At 38.9% G+C, this 13,079-nt stretch overlaps 1 protein-coding gene across 2 annotated transcripts in view; it reads left to right on the top strand.

Annotated features, from left to right (window-relative positions):
• SEMA5A (sema domain, seven thrombospondin repeats (type 1 and type 1-like), transmembrane domain (TM) and short cytoplasmic domain, (semaphorin) 5A) overlaps window positions 1–13,079 on the top strand; it is a 312,698-nt gene that overhangs the window by 114,067 nt on the left and 185,552 nt on the right. For both annotated transcript variants that reach the window (XM_014543536.1, XM_005871038.2), the window contains exon 4: window positions 1,650–1,749. In XM_014543536.1, the coding sequence (XP_014399022.1) occupies window positions 1,650–1,749 (100 nt within the window). The remainder of the gene's footprint in view (window positions 1–1,649; window positions 1,750–13,079) is intronic.

The raw sequence follows: 13,079 nt of genomic DNA, 5'->3' as shown, positions 1-13,079 counted from the left end.
ACCTCCTGATCTGCCCTGCTCTGTGCATGAGGGGGCAGCGCCCCAACTCCCCAGTCGGCCCTGCTCTGAGCCTGACCAGGGGCTGCACCTAGGGATTGGGCCTGCCCTCTGCCACCCGGAAGCAGGCCTAAGCCAGCAGGTCATTATCTCCCGAGGGGTCCCAGACTGCGAGAGGGCACAGGCCGGGCTGGGGGACACCCTCCCCACCCCCCCGAGTGCACAAATTTTTGTGCACTGGGCCTCTAGTATATATATATGAAATTTTCAAAAACCACATACCAGTCTCTACTTAACTCCTTGTTGGTTTCCTTGAACAGAATAGAACTTTCAGTTTGTCATTTCCCCCCTCAATAACTGATAACAGAGAAATACCATATTTTATATAAAGCTGTTTTTGTGCACTGGGCCTCTAGTATATATATATGAAATTTTCAAAAACCACATACCAGTCTCTACTTAACTCAACCTTGGTTTCCTTGAACAGAATAGAACTTTCAGTTTGTCATTTCCCCCCTCAATAACTGATAACAGAGAAATACCATATTTTGTTATATAAAGCTATTACTTGAAAATAATCCATCTCATTTGCATCAATAAAGGCATTTTTATAGGCCATGTTATAGGACATGCGTATATTCCTATATTAGATCCGTTTTTAGCATCTGCTTTTGCTGAAAGACATTTTCCCTGGGCTGCACATTTTTCCCTTGAACCAGTAATTTTGTTGATTTGACAGTTATTATGTGCCTATTTAGTCAGTGTGATATCACTCAAAATGTTTAATCCCAGAAAAAGAGAGAATCAGATGACATGGCTAATTGTCAGGGATGATGGTAAGGTATGGCACAAATGGCAGGTGAATCTATGCATATTTTTTCAGTGTCAGAAATGAGCTAATGAAATTTACTAAAATGGCCCATGAAACACCATTGTAGCCATTTTCAAATACTGTCATTTTATAAGAATAGGACTCTGGGCTGGAGGCCATTTAATAGGATTTAACAGTGCTTATAAAACACACACACACACACACACACACACACACACACACACACACACCAAAACAAACACTGTCTCTAGAGAGAAGCTGTTTCCTGATTTCCCTTAGAAAGAAAAATGCAGATGAGGCCTGGAAGTAACTGGGGACCTCTCATGTAGGAAGGGCAAGTCTAATCATGGGGCCAAAGTAGAAACCCAAGGGAAGGGATCTGGAACGTCTACTTTGAAATAAGGCAAATGGGGCTCCAAATGGTGTTTGTCCTTGTTCTGATGCAGGGCTTCGGTGATTTCTCCAAGTCTTCATCTCTTTCCTGTCAAGTTGCAGAGGAAATGGTCTTTTCTGTGAATGCTCTGTTATTTTCTGCCCAGCCAGAGCCAGTGGGACAATGCACATCTGGCTTGTAAATCACAGCCAGGCGTTGATGCCTCGCTCGCTCTTTATTGGGTGGCTGTCCTTTGCGCTTTACACACTCTCTGTGGACTGTGTGACCTCCTGATGGAATCCTCCAGTGGCCCCTCCAGGGTCATGTCGGGGGACCTTTACATCCTCTCTGAAATGTAATGTTTGCTACCTGAAGTGCACTCTCTGTGGTCCCCAAAAGAAAAATCATTCATTTTTACCTTTTCATTTATTTATTTTTCCTGTTTAGAAATTGGCCCCTGGTTACGGGAGTTCAGAGCGAAGAATGCTGTGGATTTCTCGCAGTTAACATTTGACCCAGGACAGAAAGAACTTGTTGTAGGAGCAAGGTGAGAGATCTAACGTTTTGCCACCACACGTATTTCCGGACTTCATTTTACATCTGTGCTAGTTACATGTGAGCTGCTCTGCCAGAGGTGATGAGTGCTAAGTAATAATTCTTCTATGTATGAAATACAGTGTGAGTGTCATAAAGCAGTCTACTAATAGTAGGATCACTCCTGCTTTTTACAGCAAGTGTTCATTGGGCCCTCCCCATGTGCCAGGAACTGTTCTAACATGAATTCATTCACTTTTTCCTCCCATGAATCCTGAGAGGTAGGTATTGTAAGTATGGTCAACATCCATATTTTAGAAATGAGGAAATTGAGGTAGGAAGTGGATAAATACATTGCTCGGGGCATGTTTATTGTGTCTAATAATAGATGGACCCAGGTTTTAGACCCACCAGGCAGGTAGGCTCCAGAAAGCATGTTCTCAACTTCTCACTAGATCCCTCAGTAAAACTGTAGAGATCAAGAGACCATAATGTCCACTCTGGCCCATGTTACCTTTTTTTGTGACCATGATGAGGCTATTTAACCGCCGACTGGGAATTCAAGGAAGTTGTTACTCTTTATATCTCTTAAGGTGCACAAGTTCCTATATTCAGGTCAACATTTGACATTCCAGTTTGACATCAAGGTCACTAGAACACAGACAGTCAGCACAGATCTTGAGTTTTCCCCTCAAACTTAGCATGATTTCCTTAGAAAACAGACATAATCCGAGCATTCAAAATGTCTATTCTTGTCAGAGTATTTTGAGGATGATGTATTTAAAAAACACTGTAAGCATCTTTTAGGAAAAGTGACATTGAGCTTGAAGAAAGAGGTAATTTGTTGATTTGGACTCTTCTGGAATCTAAGCAAAGTATTTTGGACAGTGAAGTGCTCATCTCTTTTTCCCAAATTTACTAGATTATAAAACATACCTTTCACAGTGAGAGAGGTTGTTCAGTTTCCACATAGACCTGAGTGAAGCTAAATCTGACTTAAGTTCTGGGCACTATAGATAAACATTGAACATATGGCATTATTGTTTTTGCTGTCAGATCTTAAGGAACCCTTGTACATCCACCCAATACTTGAAGACATTAAGACATATGGTTCTAACTTTAAATTAATAGACAGAAGTGGGTTTAATTCCTGACACCGAACATGTCACCTGCATTTCTTTATGTTTGTACATAGACAGTGAATATGGACTGGATGGGCTAACTTGGTGTGCTTTTGCTTACTCCAGCCATTGCTAATACTTTGTGGATTTCTGATGCTGATTTCCATGGAATTCCATCACTGGAAGCCTGAGCTCTTTATTGCAGGGATTTTTAACTGATTTGCTGGCCTCCAGATTTTCTCTACCTTCTACATACCATGGCCAATGTCATCTTTTAAAATATCTGCTTCCAATAGCTCCCACTGGATAAACCTTGACTCTTTGGTGTGGTGCACCAGACACTCTGCCTTGTGGTCCCAAATCACTTTTTTTCCCTCATTCTCCTCTAGTACAGGCATGTGCAATTATTTATGTTACCCAAAAAGTAAAAAGTTCTCTTTCTTGCCTCTGGAATTTGGTTACTTTTCTGGAATATTAGCTACGCATCCAACCCACCGCAAGTTGGTGAACTTGGTGAACTTGGAGTAAAGATCTGGCTCCAGGCTTCTTCATCTGGCCTGACCTGTTACATTCCTTGCTCTGTGTGGTCTTATTAGAATTCCTGTTAGATGACATCTGTCATCTGCCTTCATTAGTTCACTTAATGCATTATTTCTTGTCCAGTGTCCTCCACCCCTTGTGATCAGATAGTGACTTACCAGTGGAAAGAGGATGTGTCTGTCTTGTGTTTCTCTAGAGCAGCGGTTCTCAACCTGTGGGTCGCAATCCCTTTGGCGGTCGAATGACCCTTTCACAGGGGTTACCTAAGACCATCCTGCATATCAGATATTTACATTACAATTCATAATAATAGCAACATTACAGTTATGAAGTAGCAACGAAAATAATTTTATGGTTGGGTCACAACGTGAGGAACTGTATTTAAAGGGCCAGAAGGTTGAGAACCACTGCTCTAGAACATAGCAATTTCTCATCCCGGTAAAAACTCAGAGATGTCTGTTGTTTCAATGTATATATTTCCAGGATTTGATTTGTATGTGCACCCCTCTGCACCTGGGGGAAACTTAAGGGAAAAGGGGTATGGGTCGAAGCAGATTCATTCCAGATACCTACATTTTGGCAAGGACACAAGCTAGTGGCAGCCCCTAAGCCTCAAAACTAACCCTATGGAAGATGAGCTCTTTCCCTTAGCCACAAGGGAAACAGGCCCCCTTCTGGGACAGCAGGTGCAAATATGACCTCAACTGGTATAGCTGGCTCAAAATCCCTCATGCAACTCTAAAGAACTTTAGAAAAGGTTTTCTTGTGAGCTTGACTCAAAAGACACTCCATCAACTCCATCAATTCTGGAGATTGAATAGGTTGCACCACACATATGCATATACTTTGCCAGAGGCTGGCATTTGGTCAATGGCACATAATGTTCTAATGAATGTGAGAAGCCACTGAGCAAAATGGAACTTAGAACCGATATCTCATGGTCCCTCTAGGCTAGAAACAGTTCCCGGGAATTATTCCCAAGGGACACCTATCCTTGAATGTCTCAATCCTAGTGACCGTGGAGGTTTCCATCTCAGTGTCCTGGAGGTCAGCATCCCAGCATCTCTGAAGATCTTCATCCCAATGTTCCTGGAGGTCTTCCTCCTAGTGCCCTGAGAAATATCCGTGCTAGTGTTCCTGGAAGTCTTCATCTACCTCTTCTCACTAGAGCCACAGCCCAGCCACACCAGGAGGGACTGGACTAGTCACTGAGTCAACCTAGTATGCAGTATGACATGGTGACCAGGAGCAATAGGATGTCCAAACTTAGCACATAAAAGTCCAGGATATGCAGTTAAATTTGAATTTCAGATAAGCAATCCTAGGACATGGGCTGCATTTTCTATTCTAGTATAGTGCATGGCACATTGTAGACACTTCATAAACAAAAGAAAGGATAGCCTGGACTTGCTTAGCTGTGTGACCTTGAGCCCATTTCAGAGTCTAATTTTCTCATCTTTAAAATTGATATAATTATTTCTATTCCTCTCAGCTGTTGTGAGGATTAAATGAAATAATCCATGAAAAGTGATTGTCACAATAACAGGCACGCAGAGGTGGGGAGCTCTGTGGCTATCTATGGGGTCTGACATACATGTGCATATATATTTTGGCTGATATCACTGAGTAAGAATAGGAATTTTACCTAGAAGACTTGGTGGGATTAAGCTCAGAATGTTTGGGAAGGAGTGTGAGCCAATTTTAAAACTTTAAAAATAATCTAGCCCTCAGATTCCTGTTTGGGAGGGCTTTGACCTAACAAAAAAAGTTTAGATAGCCGGTGTATATTGTAGAAATCTGTAGTGATTTAAATATATGATGGATAGAAAAATACAATGAGAGTTTTTGTTTTTTCATTAGCACTAGGCATTGTAAAATTGTTTATTGGATGGCTTCACTTCATACCAGTCACACTTTATCTTCCTGAAATTAAACTCAGTTCAAGATTCTTTGTGCTCTTTGCCAAAAGAACTTCATTGTGCAGCAAAACAAAAACCTTTCCTTAGGCGATTTGTGTTGTGTAATGCCAGAAGGTCCTTGCATCTGAACGCATACATTTCTGGAAGGATCCCTAACTCTACCATTTTCAAGGAGCACATTATCTTTCATAATATTTTAAAAGCATTGACATTCATAGCCTGTTTACCCAAGCCTTTTTAAAATTTAATTATATTGGTGTTTTAAATGATGTGACTCAGGCATTTTTATTGTAGAAAATATGGAAAATGCAGTAAAGCATAAAGAAAAAAACAAGTTCAGAAATAATCACAGTTAATCTTTTTAGTTATTTCCCTGAAGTATTTGATTCTATTGGTTTATATTAGGGGATTATATTTTCTGATTTTTATATATTTTGTCCAAAAATCTAAAAGCAGCTCCCATGATATGCAGATAAAACAAACATAATGAAATTCCAGAATGAAAGAATATGCTGTGGTTTAGAGATATTTGAATAGATAATTATGGAAATAATTATAGTACTAATAGATCACAAAGTTGACACAAATGTAAGTTTCCTGCATTTAGAATTGTAACAACAAATGTACGGGAGGGTGATTCAGTTCTCCAAATGAATCTGATGATCTTTAGTGTTTCAGGTTCCTTGTAAAGATGGCAGGAGATTCTGTGCTGAATTTAAATATTATTCCAAAAGGTGACTAGCTTAGGCTGCACACAGTGCAGGGTGTTCACAAATCATCCATATTTTTATAAAGCATAAAGTCATACAGCAGTAAGGAAAAGAGGTTCTCATCAAAGATAATAGGGGTTGATTTCATCTTTTCTTGTTTGTTTTTTGAGTTATTTTGTTCCTATAACTTTACTCCTGGGTATCTTCATTATCTCTGACAAGGTCAGTGTCAGATAAACATATAAATTGAAGGGCATAGAAAGGCTTGCACTCACCTGTAAGCTCTCACACAGTCCCCTGGGAGTCCAGGAGACCCAACCACTTGCTTATGATTAAAGTGGTGGGATGGAAGCCCATGCACCCAAAACTTTGGTCAGGTAATCATCATAATTGATGACAAATACAATGATTTTTGTCATTGGACATTTTTAATTTATTAAAATTGCATCACAAAATGGGAGCATTATAAGGATATCAAGAAAAAGGGAGTCTCCTTGCACATCTGACCCGATGTGAGTTCCAGCCCACAGTGCATCTCGCATAGAACTTACTATTGTGATTAATGGATTATTTACATGTATTGGAAGGTATTTCTGTATATATGTTTGTACAAATAGTATAGATTCATAAGCAGCATGTTTATTATCTAAAACTAAAACTAAAACCTGAGTGCTTCCAAGGCCGAGCTTGGTATTCCTTAACTGTCGCAACAAAGTGGTTTTGAAAAAAAAAAAATTTTTTGTATTAATTTGAACCATTTGTTTTGCTCATGGTTTTAATCTACCAAACTAAAGATAAAAAAGAAAGATAAATTACTTCTGTTGTGCTGGGGCTGCGTTTGCCTTAAATATTCAAAGCGTCTATTCCCATAAGATAACATGGAATGAATGGGCAGGCTTCTATTTAATTTGAATGAGTTCCTTCTTTCAAGATGGCTTTGCCACTGGTTCTAAACAAAGGACTCTATATTTTAGATTCATAGAGAAGTCATTTTTTTTAAAAAAAATGACTAATATAATTTTCTCTTTTTGGTGGTTATAATTCCTCTTTTCATTTTAAAGTTTTAGCTTAGGACTAATTTGTTGGAAGCAGCAGGTAATTAAAAGGAAACTGGAGATTTTTATGAGATTTCTGCCTCTAGTAGCCACAACTTCTATTTCCCAAGGGCTATATTTTAGTCAAGTGTGTACATTAAAGGAAACTCCTGCTGAATAGAATGAAATCAGCAATTAGGAGTGAATCCAAAAAGCAGCAGAACCCCATCGTGCAAAGAAATCCCAGGTAATGGTGATGTTTATGTTGTATTTACATTAATTACAACTTAGGAAAAGCAGCTGGTGATGAAAAGAAGGACGGTGCTTTTCATTTTTGGTCTGCATTTTCACCCCTGCCCACCTGGAATTGCTTTAAACCTATACTTTATGGTTTAAAATATTTTCTCTCTGTCCTTTCCTTCTCCCTGTTGGCACTCGATTCATTGGTGTGTGTTTTTCTCTTAAGATTCTCTCTACTTATCTTTCTCCTCCTCCCACGGCTCTCCCCTTTCTTCCAATAGGCCCATTTGATTAATCTGGATTAAAAAGCCCACTCTTTTTCTTTTGGTTTTGTTAAATTTTGTGCAATATTTGCCAAACAGTGTACCTAAGTAAGTATCATCAGGGGCATTTACTCAAAATTCAGCTATCTCTGCTCCCTAGCCCCATCCCCTCTGATTCAGTGCTGGAAGGGGGTCCTGGAGTGTACGCTTCTAACAAACAGGTGGTCTGTAGACACTCTTGTGGGAAAGACTTCTAACCATGTTCCTTTCGCTGTTGTGAAAAACAAAATAATCTCAGTCCTTCCTTCCCTGCTGGAGCTAGAGAGCTGATAAGCTGAGCTCTAGTCATTTCTGTAGTTAAATCGATAGTCTTCCACCTTCCAAATTACATGAATGAGTCAATACAAGAGTGTGATCAAAATAAATCTGACTCTGAGTGTTGTATGAGAGATACGAGATACAGTAGTTGAGTTGAGAGTTTTTCTCCTCGTGGGTCCCACGTGGCGTCCATCAGAATTTAGTAGTTCGTTTGTTCTTTCATGACTCTTCATTCGTCAAATATTTATTGAGCCTACTTTATGTCAGAAAGTATCTTAGGCATTAGGAAAAAAGGTTGAAGACTTGATAGCCTGGCACAAGGGTTGGCAAACTAAGGCCCAAGTTGGCCTCCTGTCTTTATAAATAAAGTCTTATTGGAATACAGCCACACCTATTTATTTGTATCTTACCTATGGCTGCTTTAGAGCTTTAGCTGCAGAGATGAATACTTGCCAGTGAGACCACAAAGGTGAAATCTTTGCTCTCAGATCCTTAAAGAAAAGTTTGCTGATTCCTGGACTAGTGGGTGGGTCAACACAAGCAATTAAATTCTCCCAGGGAGGCCTGAGTTCAGGGCCCCGGAAACATCAAGAGTGAAAGAGCATGATGGAACCTTGCGGGTGAAAAGGGTGCACTGAGAATGGCTCTACCCATTGGGCCTTGGAGGTATATATGGAGTCTGGCAGTTGGGATAGTCGACCTTCCAGAAGGACCACACCGCAGGGAGAGTCCCAGATCATGATGAAGTGTGACCTGTTGGTGGCTGAGGGGGAACTTACTATAGGTGAGGCAAGAGCTTTAGGTGAGGACAGATTATGGAGGAGTTTGGACTTAATCCTCTAGACCCATGGTTCCAATTCCAGCCTTCATGAGAGTTATTTGAGAGGCCTTTCAAGAAAGCAGATGCCCAGGCCTTTCCAGTTTATTAGAATTAGACTTTCCTGAAGTAACGTTGGAATCTCCTGTACAAGCAGCTCGTGTTGATCTGCTGGCTTGGCAAATTTGACAACCTCTTCCAGAGTCATTAGTTGCTCAGGAGATTGTCTAGGTCTATCTATTTACAAGCTCAGATTTGCATTGGGGAGATACTTTTGCCATACTGTATGCAGAATGTGCTAGAGTTTGGAGAATTTTGGAGGTAGGGATAGCAGTTGGGGGCTGTGGATCAGGTGACAGTAGAGAGAACTTAAACTTAGTGATAGTGCAAATGGAGAGGAGAAGTTGGATTTGAGACCTGTTTCAGAGATGGGTTTGACAGTGACTGATGGTGAATATAATGGGGTGGCTGAGGGCAAGGGCCAAAGGTGAGATTTGGGAGTGTGGCTTGTGATGGCATCAGCTGGGGCTTGAGCAAATGAGAAATGAGTTGTAAATCTTTGATTATTTGAAGAAACATTAAAAAAATAACACCTCAGATTTTGCTAATTCTGAAGATAACCCAGAAAAATAATTGCATATAGAGATAATTTGAGCAGTGACTATTTCTAGGAAAACAGAAGTTAAAAGAATCATAGGATAATTCACTTGGTATTTTTTAAAATGAAAAATGATCTCTATTAACTGAAAAATGGAAAGGAACAAATCAAATACCCAGTGGGCATACACAAAGCAAAAGTCACCAGTTAAATTTAAAATATTAAGTCATCATAAGTCATCATCTGTAATCCTCAAAGCACTTAGAGATTTGCAAGTAACATTTAGAGCATAGTAAAATTTAAACTATCAGTGTGATTAACAATATTGATTAATAGCTAAATCACTAAATTTGCTTAAGGTAAAAAGGTTTTTCTGATTTTATATCTCTGAAATTTGCTAGAAGCATTGGTCTTAATTGTAGCATGCCACTAAAAGTCCATCTTTGTTTTTCATTCTATTTGTCAAATACCAAGAGGCTATCCATGTACTTCTGTGACTTTTAATCTTGGTATTGAAATATACCAGAGTGCTATTAAGACTGTTTGATCTTGGTTTTGATGTATTCTTTGAAACTTATTTCTAATAAACAGGACTTATAAAGGATTTGAAGTAGGCTTTTAGGGAATGAAATAAAGAATGAACTAAGCCAATAAAATTCTGGGAAAGTGATTACTGAACACATATGGTAACAACAACGATAATAAAATCAAAATTGTTTTTAAAATTTTATTGCCCAAAGTACACATATTTATTATTTCTCAGGAGGGTAGGAAAAAGCTGGACTGAGGAGGTAGCTCATAACATATGACCATATTATACATTTGTCTCCATATTAAAAGGAAAAAAAAATTCAGCATTCAAAGCCATGATCTAAATGGGATCCAACTATTTAAATATTGTGCTATATATATATGGAATAGTTTGCCAGTTTTAAAATTTAATCAAGCCCCCCCCAAACTTGTGGAAAATGTATGTGAAAGAGATAATTTTGGAAACATTATAACCACAGGAAAGATAAAGGCTTCTGGAAGTTGTTTCAAGTCAACCGGCATAATGAAAGTCTTAGGAATAGCAATTATAAATAGGTGGGTGAACTAGGGAAGATGGTTACATGATGGAATTGAATCTTTATGTATTTTAAAGCTATGGATATGATTGACATAATAAATATTTGCATTTAAACAATTTTTATAAAAACACTTTTGTGTTTTAAAGGATAAAAGGATATAGTTACTACTTTTCTGTAGCTGCAAAGTCAGACTTATATTTTAATGCACAAGTCTGTCAGTGCTATTGAAAATTTGGGCGTCTTGCGGGTGCTTTAAACTCTGTGCCTGTTGGCAATTGGTGCCAGTTAGAATGGAATCTAGCAATAAAAAGAAATCTCGGGGTGGGGGGGGGGCGAAGCTGGCACAGTTCCAGGTGAGGCTAGCTTTTCAGTAGCCGTCAGCTCTCAGAGTTACCTCAGTGGCCACAGGTTTTATACAGTGTGCGTTTTGTCTTCAGATTATTTCATGATCAACCGAGGTCTAAACCTCGACAAGGTTTATCATCATTGTTTAAAACATTTTCTTAAAGATTTACTTGCTGTTTGTCTCCATTTTCTCTTTGTGCAAAATGCACGACTGTCTTGAGTACTTGGTATTCTGCTCCTTTTCCTTAAGAAAGCCTCTCACCTACCTGTTCCATAGGAACTTGGAACTTTTTCTTTGATTTTATAGCTGTATTCATCAGAGACCAATTGAGTTATTCTAAGAGAATGTCATTTTAAAACACCTGTGTCTTTCATAATTAATGGAGGTCAGAGTTAAGTTTTATGGTGTCTCTAGATAAAATGAGTCATTTAGTTAATATGCTCATGATGGCTCAACCTTTTCTTTAATGCCAGCTGAATTTTATTACTTTACACAGATGAACTTCGCCTACTAAAGCCCATACTCCTCCCTCAGAGAATATATTGTTGTGCTTAGTGATTTGTTGCTAATAGGCCCCTGGGGGAAGTGAGGGGACACAGGAATGAGTTATTCAGTCCTGCAGTCAATAAGAAATAAACCCCAGTGACGAGGGAGGCAATGCACTCAGGTGTCTAGTGAGTAAGAGATGAACGGGCTTCAAAACTGTCAGCTCGCATCTACCAAATTGAATAGCTTTGTGATTTGAATTATTCAGTCTATTGGATCTGTGTATTACCCCTGTATTAGCTCTCCTAATAGTAATATTTATTACATTGGAATGGGCAGTGTCAAATGTTATTCCAGAACATCAAAAAAAGTAGGTCCCTACCAAGGGGAGAAAAGCTCATACTTTTGTTTACCATAGCCATTAAAGTGGACCTTTGCAGCTTAGTAAACCCTTGCTTTGCACTTCTGTAATGAGAGGGGGTGGGGAGGGGATGGAAATAGAGAGCAGCTCCCCTAAGCTGTACAGCTAATACACTCTGAGAATCTAATCTCCTAACCTTGTGCACCACAGCCTTTCTCCCTAAAGAATGCTAATATTCCTCCTCACTCCCTATTTACATCTAAGGGTGTTATGAAGATTAATGAGACCACTTACATGCTTTTGGTTGCTCAAAGCATTGCCCTGCAAGAGAAACTGACCCGGTGTGAAACATTTGGTTAGCGTTCCCTGTTGGCGGGGAGCCAGCAGCATTACTCCTTCATGTTGGAAATGTTGGTAGCCTTTCTCGTGAACCTCACATATGTGGTTGTGCCTCCTCTGTGAGCTCACAATAGCAAGATAAAGAGGTTGCCTCTTTGGTAATGCCCTGGAGAATAGCCACTTGCAGGGGACCGTAGATCTTCCTTTAGTGTGTGAGTGGCCCCACGTCTGGTAATATCAATTTTTTAATTCCCTTTAGAAGATTTTCTTTCTTTTTGTAACCTTTAGCTTTGTAGGTCGTTGACCTAAACTCTAACAGATCAAGCTGTCTGGGGAGATTTTGGGTCTCTCATCTTGCTAGCTGGATTGGAATTTTTCCAACAGCAAAAACGCACTTGGACTTGGAGCCAAATAGTTTGAGGAAAGAGGTTTGAGAATAGTAGAATACACCCTGGTGTTTTGTCAGATTCTTAGATTCCAGCGAGACTAGGGAATTCCACAAATGTTTCACTTTTATTTCATCTTTTAGAATATTTTTTAAATCACTGAAAATTATGATGGATAGAGTGAATACTGAAATGTGTAATATTACATATTTCTAATATGGAAAGGTCCAGCAAGGCTTTAAATTGCTTCCTTGGGGTTTGTGTAGACCACAGTCATGTATTAAACAAGTATTGAAAACATCTACCAATTCTTTGTCTCCAAAATTAAACAAATAAAGACAGAGCAACAAAAATGTAACCAACCAACCGACATAAAAATAGACCTTAAATACATATTGAGGCTCTGCAAGCTTACAGATCTATTAATTCCACTTTCAAAACTTTCCAGTCAGTGTAATCAACTGACTTTATGATTAACAAATCTTATAGGTAACTACTTATTGAATACATTTTTACTAGTAAAGAATTATCTTTCATATTTATATGCTGAGATTTTAGTTAAGATTATGTTGAAATACAGTCCTCATTTGCAAATGATAAAAACTTGAAAAGCATTTCCCAGGAATTTATCAAAACATACCATGATAAGTCTTTTGAAGTCTTTTGTTAGATGGCCATATGGTCACCCAACTCTAATGGTCATTTCATACATCTGAAAATGGTCACGGACTTGTAGGAATTTGTGTTACTTAAATATTGCATAGTCTTTCATTTCATAAATGAAGAAACTTGGGT

Source organism: Myotis brandtii, unplaced genomic scaffold (assembly GCF_000412655.1).
Source record: "Myotis brandtii unplaced genomic scaffold, ASM41265v1 scaffold328, whole genome shotgun sequence".
Taxonomy (NCBI): domain Eukaryota; kingdom Metazoa; phylum Chordata; class Mammalia; order Chiroptera; family Vespertilionidae; genus Myotis; species Myotis brandtii.
The sequence above is the reverse complement of the archived record's forward strand: the minus strand, read 5'-3'. Positions and strand labels throughout refer to the sequence as shown.